Source organism: Aotus nancymaae, unplaced genomic scaffold (genome assembly GCF_030222135.1).
Source record: "Aotus nancymaae isolate 86718 unplaced genomic scaffold, 86718_ANA_hifiasm-v0.15.2.pri h1tg000064l_1, whole genome shotgun sequence".
Taxonomy (NCBI): Eukaryota; Metazoa; Chordata; class Mammalia; order Primates; family Aotidae; genus Aotus; species Aotus nancymaae.
Window position 1 is genome coordinate 11,363,479 of NW_026988479.1, and position 23,441 is coordinate 11,386,919.

Consider the following 23,441-nt stretch of genomic DNA (forward strand, 5'->3'; position numbering starts at 1 on the left):
CGATTTTTCTTTTCTTCTTTTATACAAATTTATTTTCTACAGTAATCATGCATTGACCATATAATTAAAAAAACATTTTGGCTATGTTACAGTGTTTAAACCTGCCTGTTTTCCTTGTTATCAAGTTTGCTGGACCCTAGAATTTCAGCGTTGGAGAGGGACACCCACCCTTGATGTTCTCTTGGGCGGGGTTGCTGTCTTCTCTATTTGATACCTGACAATTTGATTTTTCTTAAAAAAAAAATAACAAATTGAAAAAATATCCAAAAAGTGGTTCAGAGCAAATGTGACCTAGGCATCTTATTTGTACTAATTTTATACTATGAAAACATTTCAGAGAAATACTAATTCAGAATTGCCATCACCAGATAACAGGCCCTTCCAGAGGATTGTGTCATGACTCATCTGATTATGGATTCAGAGTAAGAAATGTTCATGGGACTCGTTTCAAAGAGTAATTAAAGAGCACCATATGTAGAGAAGTAAATTTTTAAAAATTGCTGTGATTGCAGAAAATGCTATTAAGAGAGGCTAACAGCTAGCTGGTGAAGTAGCAATTAAAAATTGTAGATCCCTGTTAATTATAAGACAAAAAAACACAAATCAAGTTAGGAAAATAAGTAGTTGCTCTGATTTCTCTGCTCAAGGAGCACACCACACGTTTCACTTTGGTGCTTCTGTCCATTATGTTCCCAAGTCTGGACGGACAGTCCTCTTTGTCAACTCTAAGAACTCTACTACTTCTCAAGACCAGCTCAAAAGCACTTCAGAATGGCCTTTCTACATCCTTGAGGAAATCCACTGTTTCCCATGTTCTGGCTCCCACAGCATTTTATTCTTAGGGTCATAGTCAATAGTCTTGTCAAAGTGCTCTCCGTACTTTTGACATTTATACTTAATTAATTGACTTTATTCACTTGCAATTTCAGTGCAAAGAATGCCACACTACAGGACCTAATAAATGTTGCATCAATTGAAACGACTTAATACATACTCTGAGTCAAGTCTCTTATTTATAAGGAAGCTAAGGAACGAGTAAGTGCTAGCACGTGGCTACCAGTGAATTGATTAGAAGTGGTGAGAGGGCATAGTTGGCTCTAAGAGATGGCCTTGAAGGCAAGGCTGACTGTTCACGGCCCATTATCCTGTATATAGATCACTGTAGCAATTTTCTAAAAGCCCTGGGAGACATAGGTAAAAGAGGAGTAAGTGATTGCATTTAAATAAGTTTAAATCTAATCAGGAAAATCAGATTCCAGTTTTTCGCTTTAAACTGATTTATCCAATGAATGACTGGGTAATCCTTGGAAGTAAGATTAATATCCATTTTGTAAATGAAGAAACTGAAGCTTGACATGATTTCCTTGATCTCCACAGCTTCAACAGACACCTATGTGCTGATGATTCCCAGGCTCTTACCTCCAACTTCAACCTGTATTCTAAGGAGCTGATATGAACTCCCAAGGGATCATCTACACTGGTATGTCCTGCAGACAATTCAAAATCTGCATGCTCCAAGCTGAACATATGGGGCTTACATCTAACACCCAAACCTGATCTTCTGCTTTCTATTTTAGGAAATAAGAGTTCCCTCCTCTTAGCCCTTGGAGCTAGAAACCCTGGGTTCATCTTTATCTCTGCCAATTAGTTACTAAGAGCTTTGGATTCTAATCCACAGTGTCTCTTATGTCAGACCCCTTCTCTCCGTACCCACAGACATGGTCTAAATTTAAGTCCTCTTCATTTAGTGTCTAGACTTTTGCACTGGTTGGTATGTTAACTGACAACAGTACCATCTTCTATCTAGATGCCAAAACATCATTCCCTTGGTTAAAAGGCTACAAGATAAAACTTAAGCATCTTTATTATCAAATTTCCATATACCTCAATAACATCACCTCCTTCCCACAAACCCAACTCCCCTCCAGCTACATCTGTCCCCCGAGGATGCTAAACCTGATCACCCCTCTGCACATGCTCATTCTTCTGCCTTTATGTTTTTTTCCTCTCTCCTCCACTTGCCAAACTCCTCATTCTTCAAGGATTGTTTCAAAATGTCTCTTCTATGAAGCTTTCTCTTACATTGCAGGCAGTTCATTGCGCTCTCCTCTGTGTTCTCACAGCATTGTGCTCATATTCTATTCTACTGTAATAATCTCTTTACACTCCAGTTTCCCCCTTGCTTTGAGGACAGAGCTCATTTCTACCTACAGCCCTAGTACGTGGAACAGTGTCTGGCACACAGAAGGAAGACTACCTTTTGTTGGTAAATACTTAACTACTCTCAGTCTATTTTTTCACCTGTAAAATGGTAATAAAAATCTCTTCTTAAGAAGATTTCAATTCAGATATTGTTTATGAAAATGTTTCATAGAAATGAGAAGCAGAAAGGGCTAGGAAAGGGAATAGTTACTAAGGAATTATTTAGTCTAAGCATCTGCCTTTATGCATCAGAAAGGTGAACCACAGAATGGAGACATAACTTAGCCAAGGTCACACAGAAGTTCACATTGTATAGCCTGAGTCTCCTAACTCAATGCCTTTTCCTTCCACCTTTCTGATTCTGGAGGCTCATCTATTAAGGCCCGAACCTAGTACTGCCTTGAAGGCTCTTCTTTTATGATGTCATATCACCTGTGACATAGGCCATGTCCTGGGGAGAGTCTCACCACAAGGCTTCAAGTTATTTGGTTCCCTTAAGTAACCTCTAAAATCTGACTACCATGAGAATACTCCTCAAATATTTGCTTTGGGTGAAGCACAGACTCAACACTATGCGTCAAATCTGGTTTCTAAATTTGCAATCTTAGAGGAGATACTATTTAGAGGAATAAACTCTTACTCCTGATTTTTTTAGGCTAATTAAAATATTTTCTTTTCCTGAACATTTCCTGGAGCTCACTTTCATGTTTATGTTAAAATATCTTTTTGAAGGACAGAAGACTTCAAATTTCCAATGTGCTGTGGGAAAGCATTGGGTAAATTATTTGGAGTATAAACTTCGAACAAAATTAATAATCATCAGAGAGGAGAAGTTGTCATCAGAAAGACTCTTGGTCCAGCATTCTGAAGTGAGATGGAAAAAGGCACAAATCATTGTTTTCAAAGAATATGTAGAAGAAGCTGGGAGAGCTATTAACTCAACAGGCAAAGACCTAGTCCCCATGATGCAGAAGGCTGGCAGCCATATATTCCTGTCCCAAGAATGCAAACATGAGCTCTGACCTCCCAGGTCCAAGCAACTGCATTATTAATAAGTGCATTGTATTCTAAGCATGGGAGGGAATGGCGGGGGAAGGAGACAGAGAGAGATTGAGAGCAGCTATATTTAGCATTTTAGTGTGGTCCTTCTGAATTTTCAAAGCATTTACCAATCAGTGATTAGCAGTCTCACTCTGGAGCCAAGAAAAACAGGATGTTGTCATAAATTTCACACTGTAGATATGGAGATATCATAGTAATATAAAAGAGGATCATGCTACCAACATTTGGGCAGTCCTTTTCTGTTTGAGAATTGATGGTACTTAGAATATGTTTGCACCAATCATTCTTACATCACTGTAATTTTAGAAACAGGCATATTATTTTATCTATTTTTTCTTAGTTTTCTTAGATCTTACACCATACTGCCTCTACCATAACTAGAGCTTGTACCTCACCACTCCAGAGTTCTTGACCATGTAGGGAGTATGAATGAGTATACATGGTACCACATCACCTGATCCACTTTATTGAGATCTGATGAAAAAGTACATGGTCTCCTATTGCTCAGGCAGGACATGTTTTGAAAGAAAGCCCATGCCAGATATTCAGTGTTTATCCCTATACTGAGTTTAAGTGTGTGACATTTGCGTCAGGTACTAATCACCTAGTTTATAAATGGGAAAGGAAAAGAGACACGCTTAGTTCATCAATGCCAAGTGAGATTTATGACTTGTTACATCTGAATGACAGAGATTTTTTCACTTTTCAATCAAATGCAGTACTCTCAATTTTCTTGATTGGCATTAAATGGGACTCTATCTCGGATCCCAGGGCTTCGGTGGTATTTTCCAGCTTCTTATAACTCGTGGCCTTATGGGGGAAAACAACAACTGTGAATTGTTGCCACTCTACAGCCTAAAAAACAAACACTAAAATAATCCAAAACCTGAAAAACTAAACTGAAAGAAAAAATGAACTGAATGTAGCTTTTGACTTCCTGTAGTGGCTGAAAAATACATATCTGGGGTTTGACGGGGAAATGAATAATTACTTCCACTGGCATCCATCTTCATTCTGCTTAATAACATTAAGTTCATTTCATTGATGTTTTTAGAAATGGGAGTCTTTAGACTAAGCAAATGGAATCAAATCTTGATAACTACCTGAAGGAGAAGAGGAATGTTTCTGTTATGAAAGTGAGAGGATGCCCTCTTTATAACAGAATAAATTTCAGATGAATTAAAAATAAAGCCATAGAAATACTAGAAGAGAACTCAGGTGCTTTAAAAAAATAACCTTTGAGGAATTGAAATCAGTACATCAAAGAGAAATCTGCACTCCCATGTTAATTGCAGCATTATTCACAATAGTGAAGACTTAAGAAAATCCAAAAAGTCATCAATGAATGAATGGATTAAAAAATGTGGTATATATACACATTGGTACACTATCTAGTCTTAAAAGCAAGAAATTCTGTTACTTGCCACAACATGGCTGAACCTAGAAGAATTATGCTAAGGGAAATATGCTAGGCACAGAGAAATGGAACATGATTTTATTTATATGGAATCTAAAAAAGTTGAACTTGTAGAAGTAGATTGGTGGTGGGTGGGGTGGATATGGAAATGGGAGATGTTGGTCCAAAAGTATAGAGTTTCAGTTAGATGGAGGAATAGGTTCTGGTGATCTATTGCACAACATGGTGACTATAGATTATAATAATGTATATTTTAAAAAGATAAAAAAGGATTTTAAATGTTTTCACTGTAAAGAAATGATAAGTATTTGAGGTGATTAATATGTTAATTAACCTGATTTGATCATTCCATAATGTATACACATATCAAAACATCACATTATAAACCATAAATATATACACATTATTTATCAATAAAAATAATCATTGAGTAGCCTTTTAAAGCATGGCATGAAACCTACAAGTCAAACTGAAATAACTCACAAATAAGAAAGCATAAAATTTGAATAAAATTTCTGTTCAGAAAAGACTACCATTAAGGAGATACAAAAACAAGTTGAAAAAATATTTCCAACACATGAAATAGATAAACTGATTCTTTTCATAAAAATAATTATTACAAACCCAAAGTAAAAACAGTAATGAGCCAAGAAAAAATGGACAAAGGGCACCAGAAGACAATTCACAGAACAAGAAATACAAATGAACATTACATAAAGAGTTGTTTAACCTTACTCATAAAAGAAATTCAAATTAGAATAGCATTGAGATACTGTTTCTCACCTACAAAATCAGCAACCATTTAAAAGTTTGCTAACACTCACTGTCTGCAAGGAAGTGAGGAAAAGAGACCCTCATTCTGTCAGTGAAATTTATGATTTGAGGCTGCCTTCTGGGAGGGCAATTATCAATCTCTTACACAATTTTAAATGCCAGTGCTCTTTGACCCAGCAACTCCATTTTGGGGAGTTTAACCTACAGATATGGTCACAGCAGTATAGAAAGTTGTATATACAATGATGTTCAATATTGAACTGTTTATTAAAACAGAAAACTGGATCTAGCCTAAAGGTCATTGATAGGGAAATGATGCATAAATTACTGTGCATCTATCTTGTGGAACATTACAGCTACTGGAGAGAAAGAGGTAGACTTGGAGATGCTGATCTGGGCAAACACTTCTGCTGGATTTTACTATTAAGTAAAAAAAAAAAGCCAGTGGGAACTGAATGTGGGGTATATTTTAATAATTTTAAGGCAAAAAGTAAATAAATTAACATATATACATATATTTACATATTTACATATATACGTATATATTTACACACACACCTCTGTATAAATAAAAAATTTATGCCCAGATACAAAATAAATTATTAATAAGGCTGAGTCTGGGAATTGACACTCGGGCAAAGAAGAGGGTTGAGGAAGAGGAGCTTACTTCTTGCTGTCTATTTTGGGTCCTATTTGGATGATTTTTCACATCATACATTCCTTTGATTAAAAAATTGAAAAGAAGATGAGTGCTTTCTTCACTTATCCCTTATTCCTGTACATCACTCACTGTTCAGGTCATTCAAGGAGAAACCATACTCTTGCCTGTTCCAGGCTTCACTCCTGCTTCTGACAATGAATTTTTCAACCACTTACAGATCTAGCAGCAACTTGGGATCTCAGATTATTAGCAGTTTAGTTCCTGTCCATACTGTGGCTTAATTCACCTGAAATAGATTGTGCATATCTGGGCCATGTTGCTGAAGTCATTTTAAGAACAAGTCTCTGCTGTTAGCCCTCTTCTCATTGACTTTTAATTCCAGCTCTTGTTGATCTTTAGGAAATACAGAAAACAGCCCTCACCATTTTTTTGCATAGTCTTTCAGGTAATTTATTCATGTCTTCTTGGCTTACTCCATCCCCTACGCCACCACTTTCTTTTTAACTCCTAATGTGTACTTTTTGCAAGCCTTCTAAGTGTTTTTGAAATATAACCTCAACAAAGAATGGTAAAAATTCCATCCATCAAGGCAACAGGCCATGAAGCTCCCTGGGTCCTGCATGGTCGTCCACCCAGGGGCTGGGCTGGTGTGTAGATGTGAGCTCATATGCCTCCCTCTGTTCACCAGGCCCATCCTGGAGAGCTGGCCAAGAATATCAAGAATTCCAGGGATCTGTATTCAATTCTACTAAGGGGTGCAGACTGCTGGGTGTGTAAGAGAAGGAACCGCTTGAGAAATGAGAGTGTTCTTCTTCCTTCTAAATGGATTATCACTCGCCCCTGGTAGTAGGGGTTATGTTTTGGAAAGAATGACTGAAGCTGACCTATGGAAACCAAGTCTGGGCCCAGCCATCATCTGTCTTTCCCTAGTCAGAGATCAGAACACTCCTGCAGACTTGACCCTGCCTCAGTCCCTGGGCCTACCCTCACCTTATATTTGGGACACAGAAGTTGCTCTATGGTGAAAACATCATTGGATTGTGAGATTTAGTTTTATTGATGGTGACACTACATTTTCTAGGAATTGATGTTTATAAAGTGTTGACATAACATGGGAGACATGCCAACATTGTAATATTCAGTGAGAAAAGCAGGATTCCAAATTATACCTATATAGCCTTATGACAATTATTCAAGACAAACAAATCTATGCACAGAAAATATAACTGGATCTCCCTACTTAGTAACAGGTCACAAAACAAAGTCCTAGGAATGAAACTGTGGAAGAATGAATGGAGAAATAGTCAGATAGAACACTGGAATGGAATAGAAAACAAAGAAATAGAAACATGTATTTGGGAATTGGTATGTGATTGAGGTGGAAAGAGATTAGTGGGGGAAAGTTAGATTATTTAATGAATGATACTGGGAAACTAAACATACAGAGAAAAGCAAAAACTGAAACAAATTCACTATACATACAAAAGCACACTCCAGCTGTACTAAGGACTTAAAAGTGAATGGCAAAGCTAATGAAAGTAATAGAAGAAAAAAAAGATGTAATATAGAATAATTCTTCATAACCTTAAGTGGGAAAAAAATTTCTTAACAAGACTAGACACATAAGCCATTTCAAAAACAAAGCTTTCTGTTCAACAAAGAATGATAGACAATTTTAACTGGTGTTGGGGCTCAAAAATGCTACCCCAAGGCACTTTAAACTGGAGGAGATTGGTAGGGCTTTAGAAATAAGAAGGTCACTCTGACCTTCCCCAGCCTTTGTGAGAGCTGGCCTTGAAATTCTCTGACCTACTTTGCTTGAAAATAGGAAATAAGATCTTTATTTCAGAAAAGTCCTTCCCTATTCCTGCGGGGAAGGAATGCTACACAGAGAAGCCAAGAAGAATCTGAACAGACAGGCCTTGGTCTATTACCATTAGATCATACCCTTTTGTCCAATCACATTTCTACATGGCTCTCTGTTCTTCCTCAAAACTAAGCATGAAAGTAGACGTTTCTTCCCGGGTCTTAGGGTCTTCTGAAAGTGTCCATATCATGTAAAACTTTCTTAAATAAGTAAATATTTTTCTCTTCTTAATCTGTCATTTGTCATAGGAGTATTGCCAGTGAACCTTGTGATCGGTGATGGAAAAGGCATTACTCCTTTTTTGTCCCTACACAGACGAGTGACACACTGGGAAGAGATAGTTCCAACGTCTGAAATAGAGAAGGAACTAGTATTTAGAATACATAAAGAACACTTGCAAAAAAATTTAAAAATACCTCAAGACAGAAATCCTGTTAAAAAGTGGGTAAATCATTACTGTATATATACCCAAAGGAATATAAATCATTCTACCATAAAGACACATGCACGTGTATGTTAATCACAACACTATTTACAATAGCAAAGACAGAGAATCAACCTCAATGCTCATCAATGGTAGACTGGATAAACAAAATGTACATATACACCGTAGAATATTACACAGCCATAAAAAATGAGGTCATGTCCTTTGCAGCAACATGGATGGAGCTAGAGGCCAATATGCTAAGCAAACTAACACAGAAATGGTAAACCAAATACTGCATGATTTCACTTATAATTGGGAACTAAGCATTGAGCACACATGGACACAAAGAAGGGAAAACAGACTCCAGGGCCTACTTGAGGATGAAGGGTGCAAAGAGGGTGAAGAACCGAAAACTACCTATTAGGTACTATGCTTATTACCTGGGTGACAAAATAAACTGTACACCAAACCCCTGCGACATGCAATATACCTACATAACAAATATGCACATGCATCCCTGAACCTAAAATAGAAGTTAAACTTTTTAAAAATGTGGTGAAGGAAAGATCAAAATCAAAATAGGCAATTCACAGAAAGGGAAAACCTCCATGTCTAAACAGTATAGGAAGTGGTCAGCCTCACTAGCAATTAGAGAAATACAATTTTAAATGACTTTACATTTCTCTTACTGGCAAACATCAGACAGCAGCATGCGGCACACCAAAGCCCCTGAGGAAGTGTAGACTAGGGCAGGCCTTCTGGGGGGCAGTCTGCTGTGTTCAGTGAACCTAGCCTTCCGGAGTCAAGAACACAAGAATGCTTGAATAGGATTGTAAGGGGGTATAGGGATGTTTTTTGCAGCCTCCTTTGTGGTAACAACAAGTGAGAGGCAGTCTGGGTGTCTATCACTAAGAGAATGAGCAAGTCAGACTGTAGGTGCAGGAAATAGAGTAGTAGGCAAAAGACAGAAGCAATAAACTAAACACATGTGCAAGCACACATGCAAAACAACCACCATTTTTTTTCATAATTTCCATTAGAATGTAAGCTCCATGAGGGCAGAGACTACAGGGTTCTGATGGTCTTAAGTCCCATCCTCTAGAACCTTGAGAACATAGTGGATGCAAAAGTTGTATTTCTTGAATGATTGATACATACATACTTATATATCTAAATACATTAAATATCAGGTGCTTTTTGGAGGGGGGAGGAGAATGGAAGTGGGGAGTGCGGATAAAGTATGAAGAAAAATAAAAATATGTTGATAATGTTCCATCAACTGAGTTATAGTATTAATTCAAATTTTTGTACCTAGAGGTGGGGGAGCACTAGGAGGAAACATACCAAAATATGAACTATTCTTAGATGGTGGAATTAATGCTGATATTTTTTTCATCTGCTTTTCTATATTTTTAAAAATTCTATAATGAGCATTGTTGTATTTTTATTATCCCCAAACCCAACACTTTAAAAGGTTTTTGCCATACTTGAGAGGGCACTGTCCCCAATACCAAGTTTCCTCTCTCAGCTGCCCTCCCTCCTTTTATCTGTTCTGCTTCTTTCAACATCATGTGTGTTGTTGAAATCACACACACACGTACATTTACACACAATACACACGTACACATATACACAACACACACATGCACACACACATTTCCCATATCCCTGGCTTGGTTTGTGCTTGGTCAGTAACCAAGAAATCATCAATAGTCTCCCCTGTTTCCTCCAGACTGACCTCTTAGTTAGGATTATCTCTGCCTTCCCAGAATATATGACCCACAGTATGAGTCACTGACCTCTGGCCTTCTAGTTTGCCCTACTGGGGGTCTTCCTGGATTCCTGGTCTCAGCCTTCCCCAGTTCATCTCAGCCTGGCATTTACCCTACTGGACTGGGTGGAAAAGCACCCCCCACCCCAATGCATGTTCTTCCTGGAACCTCAGAATATGACCTTATTTGAAAATAGGGTATTTGCTGGTGTAACTACTTAAAATGAAGTCCTATTGGAGTAGGCTGGATTCTTAATCCCAAATGACTCATGTCTTTATCAGAAGAGAATTAACAGAAACACACAGCAAGACGACCACATTATAGCAGAGGCAGAGACTGGAGTGCTGTGTGGACAACTCAAGGCTTGGCAGAAACCACCAGAAACTAGGAAGAGGCAAGGACAGATCCTCTCCTAGAGCCTTCAAAGAGGGCATGACCCTGCTAACACCTTGATTTTGGACCTCTAGCCCTCAATTCTGTGAGAGAATAAAGTTCTGTGGTTTTAAGTCATCACGCTTGTGCTACTTTGTTATGGCAGCACTCAGAAACTAAAACAACCACCCACACTCAGCTGAGTATCTGCCAAAGGAGATTTTGGGTGCTCAGAAAAGCCTTGCCTGCACTCAGTTGCTTCTTGGCCTGGCATTTTCAATGTCCAAAGTCCTTCGAAGGTAAGGAGAAGGAAGGAGAAGGGGAAGTCTACTCCATATCTTTATTTATGCTAAAATGAGCTTTAGTTTAACATAAATCAGAGAGAAGATTCAGCCATTTTCCTCTACTTTAATGAAAAATTTACTGGGTTCATGCAGCCAACGGAGAGAGAAAGATGTTTTTAGAATTATGAAAATTCAATGGAAAGATTAAAGTCCACTGGAGTCCTTTCCATTCTGGGGTTATCACTTCTGAACCCACTTTCCAATACCTCCACTTTGCAAAGAACAGTTTGGCCGAGGCTGGGACACACTCTTTTCTAAAGTCATGGTCAATTTTCCATCAAAGATCAAGGTGGAAAATTGGAATTGACATCATTCTCCTGTTGTCCTTCTAGTCCACTGGGCTCCTGTCTTAGAGAAGTTAAAGAGCTGGCTCTGTTCTGCTTCCTCTCCCTGTGCCTCTCCACTGCCTGGAGCACCACTGTGAAGCACTGAGAGGTTCCAGAGATGGGAGAAGCAGGGTCCTAGGGAGGTTAAAGACAAGACAGTGGTCCTGGAAGCAGCTTCAGTAATCTGCTTCAACTATGCTGTGGCTTCATCTGCAGTGAAGCACCTGCTGGTGGAGACGCGCTAGTCCTTCGGCGCTCATATGCCACTCACTCTTTCCCAGGAGGGTCTCATCTTCCTACATAGGCCTTTTAATTCTTTCCACTCTTGTGCTCTCCAATCCATTCTCTACAGCAGGTAGAGGAGATCTTTCCCCACTGCACATATGAGTCATGCACTCACTTGCTGAAAACTTCCGATGCCTCACCATTCACCCTAAATGAAGTCCAACTTCTTACACGGCCACTAATGGTAAAACGATGGCTTAAGGTTTCTTCAGCATCAATGTCACCTGTCGCTTCTCCTGTTTACTCCCTCCAGTAGATCCAGACCATGTTACTCACGATTGTCTGAATGGGCTTCTTTTCATCCTTCCCTTCACTGGGCTATTTCATGTCATTTCCACACCCAGAGCCCTCTTCCTATTCTCTGTTGTAAATTTATCTCTTTTATTCCACTGGGTTTCATTTTAGACATTGCCGTAAGATGCCCCATTAAGACAACTCTTTTAAAATTGCATGTTTATTTTCTAGCACAATTGTAATGCTGCATTTATTGGTATGATTATATGAAGGACACTTACCTCCTCCCCTTGACAATAAGGTCCCTGAGGACAGGAACTTTATCTTGTTTGTTTCATGTCAGCATCCAACTCAGAGCCTTGCTCAGACTAGAAGCTTAATATGTATTTGTTGCATGAATAGTGAATTTTCAGATGGCTCCATTACTAGGGCCTGCCTAGTTCTGATATTCTGTGAGTCTACAGATCTTGTCCCCATCCTGACAAATATTTTCTGTATTTAATTTGAGTGTGAATTTGCTGCTAATAAAACATGTGCCTCCCTTCAGATGGTGTGGGTAGCATCCTTGATTAATGCTACTCTACTGTGATTAACGTATATAGCATTGTAATTATTTTTTCAGAGAAAAATCTCTGCATTTCCATTTGATTTAATTTGTGCTACTACTCGCTGGCTAATATCCTCAAAGAACTGTTTCCATTTCCTCCATATCCCTGATATTTCAGACTGATAGTTGCACTTGTGTAGGAAATGATTTTTCTCAATTTTTTTGTGTGTAGTGATGAATCTTTTCCACGGAGATATTTTTCAAAAAATAACCTCTGTATTTGGCAGGATCTCTGCCTGACCATTTCCTCCCTCCTCCTTTTTTGCTTCTCTATCTTTCCAGCCCACGTCGCCTTTTTTCACAGTAATATGTTAGCAGCACTCTAAGCTTACTCAGTGTTAGTGTTCTGCATTTTTTTCAATTGGAAAATATTCCCTTGGCCTATTATTAACCATGGAGCTTATGCGTACAGCCTAGTTGTTTTCTTGTGCTGGAAAAATCTGCCGTGGAAGTGGGAAGCTTAGCAGAAATCAGGAAGACCCTTTGAATAGAGGAGGTACTGAATTTTAAGCCGTGTCACTGGGCGGAAAAGTTGTGGTGCTGAAAATCCAGTGGATTCTGAGAAACAGAGAGATCTTCGCAGAGCTCTTTGGTGAAAAACTAATAGTGCTTATTATGTATCAGGTTCTCTGCAAGAAGATATATAGATGTTTGATCTCCTTTAATCCTCACCAACACCCTGGGAGGTCATTATTCATTAATTTGATCACCGATTTATTTGTTTATTTACTGAGCTAATATTTACTTAATACTATATGTGCCAGGATTTTCTGGAGGTTAAATGGGATGAAGTGCAGAAATTTATTAGCAACTTGGTGAATGGCAATGTCACTTACAGAGTTGGATAGATTAGGGTAAGAGCAAATGTTTGGGTGGAGAAAACAAGCATTCTATTTTGGTCAAGTTACAACTGAAGTACAGTCATGCACTGCATAATAGCATTTCACTCCAGAATGACCTGTATATATGACAGTGGTCCCATGAGATTGTAATGGAGCTGCCCTATACAGGTATACCATTACAAATTTTTATACCGTATTTTACTGCACCTTTCCTGTTTAGATATGTTACATACACAAATTCTGACAACTATATTACAATTGTCTACAGTGTTCAGTATGGTAACATGCTATATAGGATTATAGCCTGGGAGCAATAGGCTATCCCATGTAGCCCAGATGTGTTGTGAGCTGCATCATCTAGGCTTGAGAAGGTACATTCTATGATGTTCACACAGCAATGAAATTGCCTAATGATGCATTTCTCAGGACATATCTTTATTAAGTAACACATGACTGTATCCTACCCTCCATTTTTCAAATGAAGAAACTAACTTCCAATAGATGCCCAAGATTACATGGTTGGTAGGAGAGAGAACCAGGTCAGTCTGGTTCTGGGGCCAAGCTCCTCACTCTCCACTCCTCAGTCTCAAGGAGATGAAGCATGGTGCACTAGGTACCCTCCAAGGCCTGCCCCCCTGAGTTCATCTCTTTTATCACATCAAAATATCTGTCACCCAGGGCATACTGTTTCCATGTATTTTGGAGGCAGATACTTATGGCATAGACCTTAGAAGAGAAACATCATCTAATTTTAGGCATTATTTGTGACCCAATGAAAAGTTGTCATTAAAGGACACATTAATTGACTCATTTTCCTGTGATGACTCATTAATGAATGCTTTTGCCAAAGCATTCCCCTAGATACTTAGGCAGAAAAATAGAAAAAATAAAGCTAACATAAGCAGAAGTCACCTTTTTGTCTTTTCTTGAGATAAGCCAGTCCCTAGGTCTTGCTCTCAGGTAGGGGGTCCTGTGACCAGGCCCCAGTGTGGACCTGAGGAAAGGCATGTACACTTTGACTACATTTCACCTGTGTATGCTTAGTGAGTGACGGTTCCATCAGCTCACCACCTGACATCCATCAGCTTTCTCTCCTCTGTTCACATTTCTGCATCATCAGATGCTCAAATGCAGGAATAGAGTGGCACAGTCAGATCCCTGAGGGGATTAGGGATGATATACAGTCATCCCTCAGTATCGGCAGAGGATTGATTCCAGGACCTTTCCTCCAAACCAAAATCTGAGGTTGCTTAAGTCCCTGATATAAAATGGCATCATATTTGCATATAACCTACACATATCCTCCTGTATACTTTAAATCATCTCCAGAGAATTTATAATACTCAATACAATGTAAATGCTATGTGAATAGTTGTTATACTGTGTTTTATTTATTTGTATTATTTTTATTGCATTGTTATTTTTGTTTGTTTTTTTCTGAATATTTTCCATTCACAGTTGGTTGATTGCATTGATGTGGAACCTGTGGATAGGTAAGGCCAAATGTATAAGCTCACGCTTTGAGGACTTTTCTGCTAGATTATTTCTTACACACACAGGCACACACCACACATAAAACTTCCTTGTAAGACCTGCAGCTTTCACAGCTTAAAAAATATTTTCCCAATAGAAAAGGAAACACTTTTCAAGTCATTTCCTGCATGTTAAGCAGGCATTTGTTTATACTACCAGCCAAGCTTTCAAACGTCAAGGAAATGTATAATATTTTTCCCAGGGTGTTGGACTATAACATTTAAAAATTCTAAAATGATTCAAAGTATGTGAGAAACTGGTGCAAACACTGGAAGCTGGGGCAATAGGCTTATTCAGGCTGCAGCCCAGGCGGGGGCCTTTTCCTAAGCTTCCTGACTCCTTGCCTGCACACAGCCAGGGTTAGATGTGCTCTGAGCTCTGGCACAAGGAGACAAAGTCACACCTTCTTCCCACTCTTCCCTTTTCTGTTCTGATAAGTTTGCAAGCAGATTACAAACTATTACCTCAACATCTTTACCTTCCACAATGGGATCTCTCTAGAGATCATAGCAGGTGGCAAATTGGTCTGATTTATCATTATTTGCATTTTTAATTTGTAGTATTTTAGGCTTAGAGAATTTTCATAAGTCTTAAGATGACAGCACAAACATTAATACATAATTCATCATCTATTTTTCATAATACATGTGGTTAGCAACCCATTGATAAACAGAAAAATCATTACCACTTTAAGTAGATAAAGTTAGTTCTTGCCCCCTCCTCTTCCTTTCTGAGGTCTCAAAGCATAAATTGCTTGTGACTGAAGCACCATCCACAGCCTTCGTGCTGACATTTTGTCAACAGGAAGAGCCTTCTCAGTTGTAGCTTTGCTATTCTTCAGAACAACCAAATGTTAAATAATTGCAATACAGTGTTTGTGGGGCTTCCACAGTCTCCGATTTGGGCACACTAGATGCTTTTAAATGTAAGCAAAAGGTGAGAAAGCAAGAGAGATACCTCCAGCCCATCCTGCTTTCTTTCTCTTTCCTTCCAAAGTCCTAAACCTTACTCTACAGAATTCCCTTGTCATCCTTTCTGTCTATGTCCCTGCCCTGCCCCACCAGGCATTGCTGTTTCCATAACTCAGTTGGAAGAAATATTAACTCCTCTAATCATTTTGAAATAACAGCTCCACAGAAAAATAAAATGCATAGACAAAATGCACAGGAATTTGGGAAGCAAATAAAGGAGGCTAGCAAAATAAAGTGGACCAAAGTTGCTGGTAAAATTACTAAGCCATTTTATCAGAAAGATGATCAGTGAAGAAAACCAAGCAGATTAATTCAGGATGCAGACATCACGTTGTGTTCTTGTTGGCAGGAGCTGTTACCCAACTGAGATAGACAAATTATTTTTCCTTGCTATTCTAGGTGCCTCTACACAGGGAAAGCCTATTCCACAAGGATGAAGCACCTCTGAGAAGTCCAGCTCACACCAATCTTCCTTTTCTCTGGCTCCCACTGCTTAGGTAAACCAAGCAACCAAAATGTCATTTGTTTGCAGTACTCCCAAAACCCGTTTTAGATACTGTGGGGAAGATTAAGAAGACACACTTTGCCCTCCATACACCACACAGCAAAGCATATGATTGGGAACAGCTGTTTAATGTGTATGGGCTTTGTCCCCTCAACCAGCTTCTAACTTTCTTTAGAGCTTCCTTGTCTCACTATGTCCACCAAATATCTCTATTAAATCCATCCATGTAGGAAGACTTTAAACCATAAGTAAAAGGAGTCACTTGCTTCATCAGTTGAAATGATTACCCTTTTAGGATTTCCTTTATTCCCTTCATCAAGTATTTCTGAAATGCTTACTAGCTTATTGGGCACCATACAAGGTACTGGGGAGGCCCCAACAAGTTTTAATATCTTTCTAGATCCAAGATTAGAGAGACATAAAATCCTTGAACAGTTACATGATTTCCACATCAAAAATAATAGCTTGCTAGTGGGCATCTAACTCCAGCCACGATTTGCTGAAGACCTTGACATTGGCTGCACTTTTTGTTAATGACTAGTGTCTATTCTGGTAACAAATTAAAGTGACTCTAAAAACAATAGCCTGGGAAAAGTAAATCCAGGTTTTTAATGGATGATGCTTCCTAGTCAGGAAGGTTGTTCCCAAAATGAATATTTTAGAGAATGTGGAGGATTACATATGACATTTCCAATGAAAATTGGATTGTTTTTTACGCAATTGATGGCATCGGGTCATCTCCATAATATGTGGCTATGAGCAGCAACATGTGGTGCCTTGAAAGCAGAACAGATTCAGAAAAAGTGCATCTTAGAACACACTCTCTTGCTCTTTTTAAAAAAATTATTATTATTACAATTTGACTTCTGCTAAGCTGCTCTCTTCTGAGAAGATTTATAATGTCAAGAATGCACATATAAGGTAGCTGAATAAGTAATAAAGTTCTAAAGGAACAGTTTTGTTAATTTATAATGTGCCATTTTTCGACAATCCAAAAGACATTACTTCAAACAAAGTTAACTAGGGGGATGTTAGTAGCCAGCAAATGTATTGATGCAAACTCTTATTCAGAGGAAATCGCTGCCTTGTAGAAAGGATGTGTCATCACATTATTGGTGTTCTTAATTGTCCACAATTTTCATATTTACTTTTAAAATCAAAATATCATAGTAGATGCTTTCAAACAAACTTCCAGTTTTAGATACTGCCAATACTGAAATATGCCAGATTTAAGTTTTACTAAAAAAAAAAAAACAAATGGCTCAGATGTAATTCCAAATGTTAGTTTAGTATTGTTTTATTTAGTAAGGCTGGCATGCTCCCAGATATAGTAGAGAATTGTGCAATTTTCCAGATAATCTGATCCAAAAATACTGTTGTTGCTTGAATTTTTAAAAACTTTTTTGGCTTGAAATAATCTGAATCAATTGGTTTAGCCATTCCTTTCACATGGTCAATGCAGAATAAGTCAGAAGACCGGGCAGCATGCAAAGTTCAGCCAATTTTTCTCAGCACATCTTTGACCTTAATGTTGGTAGGTAAGGTTTATTGTACAGAATAAAAGAGAAAAGAGGCTACATTCCTTAAGAGTTTCTTTCAGTAATCTCTGTCTCTACATCCACCAAGTTTTTCAGATGAGACTATATGATGTAGGATTTAGGGAAGTGGCTTCGATTCAGTGGTTGGATCTTAGATGGGAGAGAAATGACATAAAATAAACTTTTTAAAGAAATTGTATCTAATCCTGGCTGGGCGAGGTGGCCACACCTGTAATCCCAGCACTTGAAGAGGGAGAGGCAGGCAGATCACAAGGTCAGGAGTTCAAGACCAACCTGACCAACATGGTAAAACCCCGTCTCTACTAAAAATACAAAAATCAGCTGAGCATGATGGCACGTGCCTGTATTCCCAGCTACTCGGGAGGCTGAGGCAGGAGAATGGCTTGAACCCGGGAGGTGGAGGTTGCAGTGAGCTGAGATTGCACCACTGTACTCCAGCCTGGGTGACAGAGTGAGACTCCATCTCAAAAAAAAAAAAAAGAATTTTTGCCTAGTCCCAATTTGTGGGGCCTTGCAATCTTCTGTTGGCCTGGCCTTTCTGTTCCTGGCTTATGGCATGAGCGTCTTCCTACAGAGAGGCTTCCATGGCCTCACCTATATACAATGAAATTTTCTCCCTCTTCAGTCCCAGTGCCTCACATTCCAAATTCTCCAATTAATCTTATCTACCAGGCAAATTAATTTCCCAAACTCTAGTTTTCATCACTTTAGTCTCCTAATTAGAAACTTTCAATGGCTCTCCATTTCCTACAAGATAACATTAAAAGTGCTCAGCCTGAACTGCTGGGTCCTATGAAATCCTTCCCCAACTCATCTCTTCAGCATTCCTCCTGAGTGCCCTACAGGAAGCCTGTGTTTGAGTCACATGGAACTACTCACACTCCCTGCTCTGGCCCATTCTGGGCCTCATCCTCACTTACCTCCTCCAAATGCCCACTCTTTCTTCCTAATGACCTGATTACTCCTACTCACTAAGGCCCAATCTAATTACATCTCCTTTGAGCCCTCCTTGAACAATATGGCCCACAAGAGCCTTCCTTGCTATAAGCTGGTACCCATTCCTGGCTGTATAATTGTATGCCATACAGGGGCAGCTCCTCCAATGACCTCTAGTTTGGATCATGAAGTTTTCACTTGCAGGTAACAGGTCCGTGTGCAATACCTCTTTGCATGGCATGTAGCACATGATTGTCTCTGACTGAATGGCAAGATGAGAAATTGAGAAATAATGAGCCCAGCTGTGGTTCCTACTCTTCTGGCTATACTGTGGGGAATCCTTCATCATTCAGGTAAAAACAAGTGAAGCTCTGAAAAGCTCAATACGCAAGTAAGGCTCTGGCCCTCAGTTTCCTGAAGTGGCTAAGAGTTGACTCTGGGGTCAGAGTGCATAGATTAGAACAAGGTTTTGCTATTTACTAGCTATATGATCCTCTACCTCTCTGCCTCCATATAAAATAAAGCTAATAATAGTACTCATCATATGGCTGCTGAGAAGATTAAATAAGATCACATAGATAAGGTAGTTAGTGCTAGGCACACAATAAATGCCCACTAAATATTTACTCTTATTATTATTAAACACAATGTGAAAAGAATTTCCTACTTTAAGGCCCAGTTTTCTCTTTCAGGCAGAATGTCAGTTGACAATAAAAGCACAATCCTGCTATTGAAAAATGCACTTTGGGGGCAAGTTTCCATGCTCTAGGCTGGCCTGGCAGGTCAAGGTGTTCTCAGGGTGATCGAGTTACAGAGCTTTCCCCTGGGCTTATCTGCTAGGGTGACAAACCCAACTCTACTGAGACAGTTTCATTTTTATTTTCCTGTACCTCCTCCTCAGCCCATTGATGAGAAAATGGCAAGAGCTTCCCACGTTTAAGAAAAGCTGCAGCCAGCTCTTCCTGTTCGACTGAGACTGATTAGGACATTCCAGGATGAGACAGAGATGTGAACAAGACAAACCAAAGCCATGTGGGTGAAACGATCAAGAAGTCTAAGCCCGGCACTAGGAAATAACTATGGATCATTAGATGTCCTGGACACTCCTGAGCTCCCTGAGGCAGAGCTGAGGCATTGACATCAGAACCACAACATAATCCTGCCTGCACTCTCTTGTCTTTTACTGCATGGATTTCTACTCAAGTCACTTCTTACGCATTTATGTAGTTTAAAACATTTCACCAGAGGGCTGCTTTTCTCTCAGGCCTGCTTCTGATAGGTGAGACGATGTGTTCCCCTCCCCCCCTGAACCTGCCCAGTAAGACTCGGAGGCTTCCCCCTTTCTTAGATTTGAAGACAACTCATTTTGCACTGGACACGCCTGGAAAAGCCCCTTGGGCAACCTGCCTGCAGGGTGCTGAGTGGGAGAGTTACCTTGAATTCAGTCTCAATGTTGGCTAGTCTGGCTAACTCGTTGCTGAGCTCCAGGGCGGTGAGGACAGGGTCTTCGCTAGACAGGGACAAGTAGGCGGCACTCGCCAGTCCTTTGTAGGCGTTCATGCGCGAGCGCGAGTGGCTGAAGGAGTCTTTCCGCTGCTTCTCCGTGCACTCATTGCACTTGCAGAAGTAGTCGTGGGGCCGCTCGATGCGGGCGCCCTTGAGCAGCAGGATGTGCACGATCTCGTACTCCTGGCAGTGCGCCGCCAGGATGATGGGCGTGATGTCGTGGGAGAAGCGCGTGCCGTCCTCGTCGTAGGCGTAGAAGTCGTCGTCGCGCAGCTCCTGCTCCAGCGGGCTGAGCGTCAGGCGCTGGCCCTGCGCGAAGGCTGGGTGGTTGAGGATGGCCTCCACGATGCGCACGTAGCCCTTGCTGATGGCCAGCAGCAGCGCGTCCCCCACCCTCGCCAGGTTCTCCTTCTTCAGCAGCAGCTCCGTGACCTCTAGGTGCTCGTTGCCCACGGCCAGCTGCAGCGCGTTCTGCCCCATGTAGTCCACGCAGTTGAAGTTGAGGGTCTTGGACTCCTCCAGCATCTTCCGGACCACTGGGATGTTGCCATACTCAGCCGAGTCCAGGAAGCGCTCCTCCTCGGGCGTCAGGCTGGTGCCCTTCTCGTTGAACATGTAGGCGGGACCCCGGATGGCCTGGCGGCGGCCCTTCTCCCTCAGTGTTGTGTGCCGGCGCTGCATGTTTTTGAAGGTGCTGCTCCCCAACCTATGGGACAAGGCAAAGATGCCCGGTTACTTTCCTGCGGATTCCCCAGCCGTTAAGCACACAAAAATGGTTGAGATACACAAAGAATATCATGCTTAGAATCTCATGAGGAATTGTGTAGTCTTACAAATGATTGTCTTAATCATCGAGATTCAGACACATTGGATTACCTGTACTATTTATTTCAAGTGGTAGAATATCACTTAGTTGTCTGCCGCTATACCCCTTGGGTGGAGACGGCGTGGCAGACCTGAAAAGTGGATTTAGAGTGAACCTAATAAGAGATGGAGGTTCGGGCGTGGGGTAGTGAGTGGTATGGCTGTAGCAGGCACAGGGCTATTGGCTTTATTTCCATTTGTATAAAGTGGAGAGAGCCAAGAAACCCCTCTGTGCTTTAGTTTTCTCCCCTGCACAATGCAGATAACTTTCATGTGCTGCAGAGTCTGTAGGAGGATTAAATGAGGTAATTTGTAGGTAGAAAGTGTAAGTCAATGTAGGTTTATTCTGTTCCCTCTTGTCTTTTTATGCCCAGCTCTCCAAGGGCTGTGCCGTAGAGTTGGCCACCACAAATAGGCTGCCTTTGGTTCAGATGTGTCCTCCTGAATGAACTCCTGCACCATGGCAAAACTGCAGCAACATGCACGCGTGTCGTGCGTGTCTGTTTCTATATTCTGTGCTATTCTATATGGGGACAGGGCTTTCTGGTTCACCTGCAACCTAAGCACCTACTAAAAGGCAAGATGTGGCAGGGAGCAGGACTAGAATCGTTGCCACTTGCTGATTCTCAAACCTCTGTAGAGAATTCAGCCTTAGCTTCTTAAGATTGAGCCTGGACTTTTATATGGATGGAAGAAATAGGTCAACTTACATGCTGGGTCCACTTCTTACTTACTGCTGTTTCCCAGTGTGGCATAGTGTAGAGCTTAATACTAATACTACTAATAATAGCAGTTAACATTTATTAGGCACCTGCTATATGCCAGGTATTATACTGATAGCTTCACATATTAACATGTAATTCTTGCATCAAATCTATGAGGAAGATATGATTATTATCCTCATCCTCAGCTGAAGATACTAAGAGTAGGAGGGCTGAAAGACAGACTTTGAAGTTGGAAGGTTTAGAGTAGAAATCCTGGCCTCACTATTTGCCAGCCTTGTGACTTTGGACAACCCAAGCTTACATTGCCAAGGTGCTGAAACAGTAAACTAGAGCAGCTAGTTTGCAACAGCCATTGTGTAATTTGAGCTCAAGTCAGGGATATGCCATCTCCAGGTAGCCTTGATACCTTGAGCAGGTCCCAGCTGCTAGACCTCAGACAACTATGAAATAGAGGGGCTGGACCAGATTTTTCCTAAGCCTCTACCAACTTGGACATCTTGGACTGTTTTGATTATCCAATTGATCCTACCTGTATTTTCTATTTTTCTTTTCTACTCTACCCTCCCACTCGCATCATTCAGGGAATATTAGAATGACATAATTTTTAACAAGAATGTGTCTGTTTTACTTGAATATTTGCTTTAAACTATTTTCCACGGTCCCAGAGAATTGTCTTTTTTATTGTTTATGTCTTCATGCATAAGCAGTACTCCATATTTCACTTTAGCCATTTTTAAAAATAGTCAAAACAAAAATGATCACAGAGAATGGCTTTAAAATTAAATACAATGTTTTGAGATTTTTAAAAAGTCATGCAATTAGCCTTGTGAATGTTTAAATTGGGGGCTCCATTTAGTTTTCTGCTCATTTTACCTTTTGACCTGCTCAAACCTTTTTGGTTTTAGCTCCTTGGGGGCCCTATGTCTGGTATAAAGCAAAGAATGGAGATCAGATCTTGGTACTCTAATCCTGCCTGGAGCTGAGTCACACTTCCCCTGGGAAAAGCTGCTAAATTATACAGTGGAACAGCTTCTTTATCTGCACAAAATAAAAAGAATAATTATTGACAACTCCCTTAAAAGGCAACCGTGGGTGATAAATCCTAACAGAGAGCTCTGTACACCTTTGGGAAGAGTGTCTGAACCACTATCCACTTTTAAAAAGTGCACTTTGATAAAGGTTGCTGGGAAAAAGATTGCCAGAATTCAAGTTCATGAGATCCTTCTGAGCCCATTTCTTTCAACAATGCCATCATTCCAGAGACAGTCTGCTCATTGGTAACAAAGGCAGACCGTGGATTAGGAGTCCCACAGAAACCTTTACAGGAGAGAAAGATTCACAAATAGTGTGCAGGCATTTATTATGATAGGATTTTCAGAAGGAGAAAGGTTACTGAGTTGAAAGCTAAGCAGTTATCCCATTTGTATTCCCAAAGGGCCTTGTTTCAGGAGACGTAATGAACTCAGTTTCAAGGCCTGTCATCTGGGCACGTACATACATAGGTGGAAGTAGAGCCCACAGAAGACTAATAATAATCTTTTTCATGGAAGTGCTCAGCCTGTCCTATAATAGGCTTCTACTTCTCCCAGAAACACTTGTTTAGACTTAGCCATCACAGCTCAACCTGAGAAAAAGCAGTTTCCACTCAAA

At 40.2% G+C, this 23,441-nt stretch overlaps 1 protein-coding gene across 1 annotated transcript in view; it reads right to left on the reverse strand.

The window, feature by feature from the left end:
• TRPC7 (transient receptor potential cation channel subfamily C member 7) overlaps positions 1-23,441 on the reverse strand; it is a 136,647-nt gene that overhangs the window by 107,711 nt on the left and 5,495 nt on the right. Inside the window, exon 2 of the mRNA XM_021664941.2 lies at positions 20,131-20,908. Within this exon, the coding sequence (XP_021520616.1) occupies positions 20,131-20,908 (778 nt within the window). The remainder of the gene's footprint in view (positions 1-20,130; positions 20,909-23,441) is intronic.